This window comes from Nicotiana tabacum, chromosome 15 (assembly GCF_000715075.1).
Source record: "Nicotiana tabacum cultivar K326 chromosome 15, ASM71507v2, whole genome shotgun sequence".
In the NCBI taxonomy this organism is placed as follows: Eukaryota; Viridiplantae; Streptophyta; class Magnoliopsida; order Solanales; family Solanaceae; genus Nicotiana; species Nicotiana tabacum.
In genome coordinates this window covers 95,857,465-95,866,399 of record NC_134094.1, presented here as the reverse complement: position 1 = coordinate 95,866,399, position 8,935 = coordinate 95,857,465, and the positions used below count along the sequence as shown (strand labels likewise).

At 34.7% G+C, this 8,935-nt stretch overlaps 1 protein-coding gene and 1 non-coding gene across 4 annotated transcripts; both read left to right on the top strand.

The window, feature by feature from the left end:
* The first annotated feature begins 726 nt into the window (after positions 1-726).
* TRNAS-UGA (transfer RNA serine (anticodon UGA)) lies at positions 727-808 on the top strand. Its single transcript has one exon. It is a non-coding gene; the product is annotated as a tRNA-Ser (tRNA).
* A 3,112-nt stretch (positions 809-3,920) lies between these two features.
* LOC107830761 (putative HVA22-like protein g) lies at positions 3,921-7,208 on the top strand. 3 transcript variants are annotated; one of them, XM_016658403.2, is made up of 8 exons: positions 3,921-4,142; positions 5,018-5,058; positions 5,146-5,244; positions 5,405-5,461; positions 5,543-5,606; positions 5,710-5,913; positions 6,263-6,698; positions 6,830-7,208. In XM_016658403.2, the coding sequence occupies exons 2-7, from the start codon at positions 5,027-5,029 to the stop codon at positions 6,671-6,673; spliced, it is 867 nt and encodes a 288-aa protein (XP_016513889.1). In that variant the 5' UTR covers positions 3,921-4,142; positions 5,018-5,026; the 3' UTR covers positions 6,674-6,698; positions 6,830-7,208. The 3 variants fall into 3 exon arrangements, with proteins under 3 accessions (XP_016513889.1, XP_016513895.1, XP_075087126.1); XM_016658409.2 differs by having other exon boundaries at positions 3,924-4,138; XM_075231025.1 differs by lacking the exons at positions 3,921-4,142; positions 5,018-5,058 and having other exon boundaries at positions 5,330-5,461; positions 6,830-7,136.
* Positions 7,209-8,935: the final 1,727 nt, after the last annotated feature.

The following is an 8,935-nucleotide window of genomic DNA, read 5'->3' as shown; positions in this document are numbered from 1 at the left end:
AAAAACATTATGCGAGTAAGTCCTATTAATATTTTCTTGTCATAGCCAACCTAATCCTCTTTTCTCAAGCAAAAACTCAAAGGTCATGTGCCTACCATATTCACCAAGAGCTGTTCAATTGCTGTGTTAATTGTCATATACCTCGATGGTTCATGTTCTTCTGTCGTTCTAAGATAGAAATTCACGTAAGGATAAAGGGAATTGATATTCTCTAACTTGTATATGTATGCAAATAAGATTGCAGAAGTGCAATTAAATGGAGAAACTTTTCTAAGATAATTACTAGAAAACCAGGTAACTTTTTCCGTAACTTGTGAAAATCACTTTCAACCATTAATTTTAACTTTTCTTCCGCCACAATTAAAATAACAACACATGTTAGGTTAAACATTCTTAAAACTCTTTTATCCAATCAAACACGGTAGCTACATGAAAAAGAGGAAGTACTATTATTAACCAGACCAGATTGGAAAAGGTACTGACTAAGCGGCCGAAAGAGAGAAGCAACATCTACGCACAGTCGCACACTAATTAATTTGTTACATTTACAAATGGCTTCAAGTCCTTTCAAGATGACGTCGTCAAAGCTGCTTTACCTTGGAATGTTTTACCCCTTCTTAAATTTATTTCTTAGAGAAAAGGAGCGAAGACTTTTGGGAGTATGGGGGTAAGGTCTAATGTGATCTAGTTATGAAAATGTAATAAGTCATAAATATTACCAACAAGGTCGATATGTCCGAGTGGTTAAGGAGACAGACTTGAAATCTGTTGGGCTTCGCCCGCGCAGGTTCGAACCCTGCTATCGACGAATTAAGTTTTGACAATTTCTCTTGTATGAACTGTCTCCTCCTTTCTTATGTATAGTCGTTTATGTTCATAATTAGACAAATAGAAAGCAAGAATAAGTAATCACCACCACCTGCGAAGAACATTATCCCTAAACAAGAAACTACTGTGTGATGGATGAACCAATAAGAGCTTTTTTTTTTTTTTTCATTTTTTCCCTCAACCAATAAGAGCTTGAACAACAAAATTAAGGAAAATCACAATAGTAGGAAATTTATGTTACAAAATGGCTAGCGTAACCATCATTTGAAGGTATGAGGAAGTATGACCATGGCCTTAGTCGTCGTCGAGCAAAGGCCTTTCTCTTTAAGTCTCTATACTATATATATATATATATATGATGATGATTCATTTCGTTTCATGGTTCATTCATGCTTCTGGTTAGAGGCGGAGCTAGCATGCCGGTTACGAGTTTGATCGAACTCAGTAATTTTGGTTCAAATTCTTTATTTATCTAAAGAAATCTATTAAAATGTATAATTATTAATTTATAATTCAGTAACTTAAAAAGATTAGAATCTTGAAGCATTAACTTTAAATCCTGGCATGTGTTCCTAGGCTAATTTGGAATTGTTTCCTTTGAGACAAAAACCAACAATAAACATGGTAACCAATGCTTTGATAAAACCAATTAGTTCCCACACTCATCCTTCTTTCCTGGGTCTTTGCCTTTTTACCATCTTTTCCATAGTGTACGGCCACATGTAGGGTGAGACACTTGTATTTAAATTGTTATGGTATGGAGTCCCTTGACCACTTGACTCTTTTGAGAAGACATCAAATATGTTTTCTCAAGAGATTTATTTCAACATTAATATTTCTTGATTTTTTTGGGCATCAAACACTCTAATCAAACTTTGAACTCGACATAGTATGAATTGAATTTTGGTTAGTTAATGAGACAGTAAACGTGCAAAATGCATGGCTCTTAAATCTTTTGCCAAATGCCCAGCAGATTCAAGAGGAGAAGTTGAAAGGTGAAGTTAGGCCATTTCAAAAAGTGAGTCATGGGTCGGGTATGAATTTTTTGGGTCATGAAATGGGCTAATAAATGGATGTTGGGTCAGATGCGGATTCAAGATTTAAACCTTATGGATTCAACTTTTAAAATTTTTAGCATTGAACCCATTACATTTTTAAAGTTATGGGTTCGTATCTACTATTTTTGCAATTTTAATGAATTTTTACATATAAATTTTTACTCCGCGTTGAAAGTTATGGGTGCAATTGAACCCGCCGAATATATGCTACATCCGCCCCTGTGTTGGGTGAGGTTTTAATTTAAGCCAATAGAAAATTGACACATAATAAGTAATAATTTTTTTTTAAAATCAAAATAGGACCGTTAGTTTCCGGGGTAAAAATAGGCGAGAAAATTGATGTTAAAGGAAGTTTTTACAAAATAAGTAGACTAGAGTATTTTTAAACCAAAGAGAATAGGTTAGGAGCAGTTTTGGTCCTTCTTGCTTTAGAGTTGAGCCTAATTAAAGGAAAGTGGCCGGTTATAACTGAAAGAATAAACGTACGAGGAATTAGATCAGTGACAACGACACAAAACCAGATCATAAAATCCAATGATAAGAATCTTTTTTTATTTTTCAAACTAGCTGGTGTTTTTTTTCTTTCTTTCTTTCTTAAATTAAATTTCTTTATGTGATTATAGTCTAAAACAGTCAGATTTTTCTATAACATTCCTATATAACAATACTTCATTATAAAAGCCAAGCTGTTTCTAGAACTAAATTTCATATTATGTTATAATACATGTTCTCTATAACAACACTTCGCTATAACATCCAAAAATATTTGGAATAAACGAGACTGTTATAGAGAAGTTTGACTATATTAGGTCCATTAAGGTTTAGAACCTAATTAGTAACAAATTACAGTTCATATATTTTAATTTATCTTATATGCACCAATTGTGTAATTTATTTACATTGGCAGTGCTGTATACTTTCCTCTTTACAATCGAATTTTATTGCCAAAATGCGGACCTAGTACTCCAGCAACTATCACGTCAATGGAACAATTGACCTTCATTGCAACCTTTATTCCGAAAATAAGAAAATAAGCCTGATGAGGAGAGTTGGAAATATACACATGTTTGATAGTTATATCCAAGAATGATGCTAACATTTCTCCAAATCATGAGTTGTTCATAGTGGATAAGGCACTAAAGGAAGTCTATCTTTTACTTAAAGCCACAAACATTAAGGCAGGTTTGGTTGATCGTTTGGAATACCTTATTCCAACATAATATAACATAATACTCCATGGCTTCCACCTTATGTGATTCTTTTTGCTTTTCGAAATTTAATTTGACTAATATTTGAAACTAAATTAGATTAGATTAATTCAATATTTTAAAGTCAAAATTTTGATATTCAAAAATTATACAATAAAATAAATACTAAAAGCCGCAATTCTTCTCATGTCAATATGATGTAATGTATTTCAAATTAATATTAGTCAAAATTTACATAATTTAAATCTCAAAATGTAAAAATATTCACATAAACTGGAATGGAGGCATTATAGTATTTAGTTGATCGCATAATAAAAAATAAGCATCACATAACTAAATGCAACTTTTGATTAGCGATATTAAATAGTATTTCAATTAAATTAAGCGAGAAGTAACGTATTAAATTACTCCCTCCGTTTCAATTTATATGAACTTATTTTCTTTTTAGTCTGTGCAAAAAAGAATGACTAATGTTCATATTTGAAAATAATTTATCTTTATACAATGATTTATAACTACACAAAATATATGTGTTTCATTTACACAACAAGTTCAAAATTCAAAATTTTTTTTTTCCTTAAATTTCGTGCCCAATTAAAGAGATTTATATAAATTGAAACGAAAGGAGTATGTGAGATAGAATGCGGAATAAGAGTACATATATTTGTAAATCAAACTAAACCTAGACATTTCCAAAATTTACGGTTATGATGAAGAAGCCCACGCCATTGCCATAGACCCTCGCACAATCAATCCCTCTCGAAAACTCCAATTAAAATGCAAAACCCCACTAAACTAATTAAAAGTGGTATCGGAGAGATTTACTCCTAAATAGATAGAATTTTAAAACGATACAATCTGGTCTTCCCTCTCTCTCCTCCCTCGCCGCCGACATCGCAACGGTTCGCCGGCGCCGTTATCTTCCATAACCATACAACAATCACTCCGTTAAGCTACATGCTCTGCTTCTCCGTTTATTAACCAACGATCAATTGCCTTGTACAGATTTTTGTTCATTCATATCAGTTATTCGATTCATCAACTGTAGGTATTGATCGGTTTCTAAGTGAAACTTTGCCTCATTTACTATCTAATTTAATTCGTTCTTTAACCCTGTGTGTGTGTGTGTGTATTCCAAGTATGTATAGTTCAAGTCGAGGTCTGTCCTTATACAACATCGGTCCTTGCTTTTACTATTTTCTCTACTGCTTTTTAGATAACTTGTGAGATATTTAGAGAACGTAATAAGTGAATTTGTTTTAGTCTCTACTCCATTGCTTAGTGTGCCATAAAGTCGCGAAAATCACAATCTGCGTAAATTATTTTGTATATGAAATGAGTGGTGCAATGCAAGGCGATTGTGTGTTTGAATACGTGAATGCTTGCTTGTCTTACTCCCATAAAAAATATAATAAATAAATTGTTTGCTTGACTGTGATTCTGGACTAAGTTGTGGCCTACTGTTCTCTTTATATTGTGCGTTTGGGGCTCAATGTTGTTCCTTTTCTTTTGGAGCTGATTAGCTAATTGAAGATTTTGTATAATCCTTAGAGTGGATTCATATGGAAATATATGGTTTATAAATAATTAAGTAGAAACAAAAAGCAATTTCATTGAGTACTCCTATTAGTATTGAAAAGGATCGGGCCCAAAATTGAGCGGAATAGAAATAGAGGATAGCATAGCCAACCAAAATAGTTTGTGATTGCAGCGTTGTTATTGTTTTTACTCGTTGCCTTGGAAACAAAAGGCCCAAAAGGAATGACATTCTTGGCACTTCCTGTATTTCTTTTTCTTTTTGTTATTAAATTTAAACTGACTGCTCCTCATAAGATTCTTTACCCTATATGTTGAACACTTGAACTCTGTATGTTCTAATGCTAGAGCGTGCTTAACGAGCACCCACATTTTTCCTTGTCACAGGAATTCAAGATGATTGGATCTTTTCTCACTAGAGGGCTTGTGTGAGTTTGAAAATATCCCCATCATAAAGTTTTGAACATTAGTAGTCCTAGTTTCCCAAATCATGATCCTTCCTTTTCCTTGTGCAGGATGGTCTTTGGTTATGCCTATCCTGCTTATGAGTGCTTTAAAACTGTGGAAATGAATAAACCTAATATTCAGGAACTTCGCTTTTGGTGCCAGTATTGGTAAATTGCAGCACACTCTTTAGACCTCTAAAGTATCTTCTCATGAATGTCACCCATAACTTCGTTATTCCTCCTAATTTTGCAGCACTCACTCTTTAGACTTCAAAAGTATCTTCTCATGAATGTCGCCTGTAACTTCGTCATTCCTCCTAATTTTCAGGATCTTAGTTGCTGTATTGACAGTTTGTGAAAGGTTTGGTGATGCTTTTGTTTCATGGTAATCATAGTAAAGTTTTAGCTGTTCATATAAACTAGTGTTAAACCGAACTAGTGTTAACCCTTTTGTTATGCTTTGAAGGGTTCCAATGTACAGCGAAGCTAAGTTGGCATTCTTCATATACTTGTGGTGCCCCAAAACTAAGGTATCCACATATATCCTCTCTTACTTGAAAGAAATTTCAATCTTTGCTAGTTCTGCTGGCCATCTTCTCCTAATTGTCTTGTCTTCGCATAAAATCATTGCAGGGAACAACATATGTCTATGATTCCTTCTTTAGACCGGTAGTGTTAAGGCATGAGACTGATATTGATCGTAGTTTGTTGGAATTGAGGACAAGAGTAGGAGATATGGCATTGCTATACTGGCAGAATGCTGCTAGCTATGCGCAGACTAGGATTTTTGATATATTGCAATATATTGCTTCTCAGTCAACTCCTCGCCCAACTCAGGTTTTCATTAATGTGTCTTAGAGTTGATCTTCCTATCTCAATCATGTGCTGTCTTTGAGTCATGCTATTAACGTAAAATGGTGTTAGTAGCTTGACATCTGAAATCTTATTTTCCTTAGGAGCACAAATTTGCTTGTCCAGTTATACAAATGACGTTGCTGTTTATTAAATCATATGGTTTTAGTAGTTTCACACCTGAGATCTTATTTGTTTGCCTATGTTTATTGCATGCATTTTGTTGCCTATCTATCATGACCTCCCACCTGCAATCTTCTCTCCACAATTGTGTTGCTGGAATTTAACTCCTGTGTTTAGAGGGTCAATTGTGACTCTTTTTCTTGAATTGCAGCCACAGAGGCAAAGCAGTAGAGGCCGCCAGCGTACAGTAACACCACCAAAACATAGATCAGCTGCCCCAACAACACGGGTACAGACTGAAGAACAACCATCTCCTGCTTCTACTGAATCTTCAAGTGAAAATGAAGCAGACGCAATAGAAGTGCTGAAGCCCTCACAACCGCCTCCAGTAGCTGCCCCTGCTGCTGGTGCTGCCGCCTTAAATGCACAAAAAGCAACTCCAACTGAAGCCTTCGTTCAAACTACCAAAGCTTCGAGTTCAAGTGAAACTCAAGTGGTGCAGATTGATCAAGTGCCTTCCTTAGACAATCAAGGCGCATCTCCTGTTGAGATAGTGATGGAGGAAGCAGTTCGAATAACACGTGCCAGATCAAGGAAGACACAGCTTGCACCCAATCCTTAACTTGTGGCATCCGGTCCTTACACATGTAAGTTTGAAAATCTGTTTGGGTGGTGGGTAAAACGATGCTCTTTAGGATAGCGAATTCAATGTACAGGTCATGTTTTCTTACATTGAGTACTGAAGTTGTCCATGATTTTTTTTGCATGGATCGAAAAGTACGAGGGGGGTCAAGTGGAGAGGGGCCACCGGACGCAATTACCATTCATGATGAACTATCCAAAATCCAAATTTAAGTGCTTCTGTTAGGTGCTTAGTGATTAGAGATGTTAAATTCATACTTCCGTTTTCTTGGGAAACTTCTAGTTTGCTGCTCCTGCTCTGACAATCATGAGCTGATGGAACTTTCAGCTTCTTAAAGAGTTACTGTAAATTCAGATAAATTTTACGCTGTCTTGGGACGCGATTTTAACTACTCAATTGGGTCACTGAATTATGAATCCGATTGCTGCATCTTAGAGAGTTACTGTAAATTCAGATACATTTTAAGCTGTCTTGGGACGCGATTTTAACTACTCAATTGGGTCACTGAAATCTGAATCCGATGTCGCAAAATTTTGCTGGCTCTACAAGTTGGTCTTTTTCTCTTTTCCTAGTCTCGCAGTGGACTAAACCCAACACCCCCCCTCAAAAATAAAAAAAAATGAAAAAGAAAAAAGAGAAAGCGCTGTGGGTTCTTCGCAGGTGTAATTGTTGAACACTCTATTGGTGGTAGCATATCTGATGCTGGGCTTCTTAGGAACTGTTGAATCTAATAATTTCTTATTTGTTGTGTGTGTAACTAAAGACTAATAATACATGAAATTTCATTGAACCAAGTACCAAGAATAATGTATTCAGTCCATAATAATCATCAAAAAGCAAGAATGCTGCTGTAGAGTATTAGTCAGAAAGTTAAATTAAAGAAATGTTCATGATGACTTAAGTTGTACTTAAATCAAATGTATTGTCATTACCAAGTAAGATCACTCAACCTTTTTGACTTATTTCCTTAAGCTGGTTTTACTAAGATAGAGATAAAAATATATAAAGTTGTGGGTGCTTATATTTAGTTTTATTATGAAAACGCCCTAATTGTTTTTAGCGTTTTTAACCTTCGATACCTTAATGAAATTTATGACTAATACTTCCATAATTAATATTTCCTTTATCTCCAAAAATAGTAGTTGTAATTATAAGGCTTCCTTAGCTTCAAATTTCAAGCGTAGAAATGGAAAACTCAGGGTATCCTTTTTTGGTTTAGCTTCAGAGATCAATCAAGAAAATATGATAATCTCTTAATATTTTCTTTGTTTTGATCATAATCATACTTTGTTTTTCAGTAACAACTTGATTAACTTCTGAAATGATTTGACACTCGAGCTTGTTGGAACCTAACTATTTTCAGACAAAAAGAAAAGATATAGCTAGAGGCGGAGATATGATTTGAAATGTATGAGTTCTAAATTACAAATACAAAAAAGTCACTGTGTTTTCTTCTAATGTAGCATCACCTCTACTGTAGCTCCGCCCCTGACTACATATGAAAGTTTTCTTCTTAATAAGGGCATAAGACCACTCCATGTGAATGCAAATTAGTCTCACTAAGAAACTAATAACAAGAAAGTAGGACGACAACCACATACCTTGTCCGTCGACAGACTCCAAGTTTGAACTTTTGGAAAGAACCAAAGCACAAATTGACAAAGAGAATGAAGTTCAAAATATGGGACAACCCTAGAATCAAAGATTAAAAATCGGATTTCGTATAAATTGTCAAATATAAAATATAAGAGGAAAACATGAAGAAAACAAATCGGGAAAGAAAAATTGAAGAGGAAAAAAGGGTCTAACTTCTAAGGGAGAAAAAGCATACACTGCAAGAGTTGGAAGGCGTCCGGCTCCGGCAGATTGTGGTAGCAACGCCGACGATCAACAGAAACAGAATCCTAGCTTTTTTGATTTGGGAGTTGAGAAGATTAGAAGAAACAACCTTATGGTTTATTTATTAAAAAGAATAAATGGAGTAGTTTAAAGGAAGGCAAAATGTCGTTTGGACTTTGAAGTTATTTGGGGATTACGACATCATTTAGTTTCTGCTTTCTTAAAAAAGAAAAATTGTAAAAAACAAGAAAATAGCTCACTGCTTTCAACAGGATTCGAACCCACATGTTCTCCAAGCGAACCCAGAACTCTTACCATTGAACCCAGATCCCTTTTGTTACTGGGTTCAACATGATATAGTTATATATAAACAATAAATTTTTCAATACAAATACAGGGTCT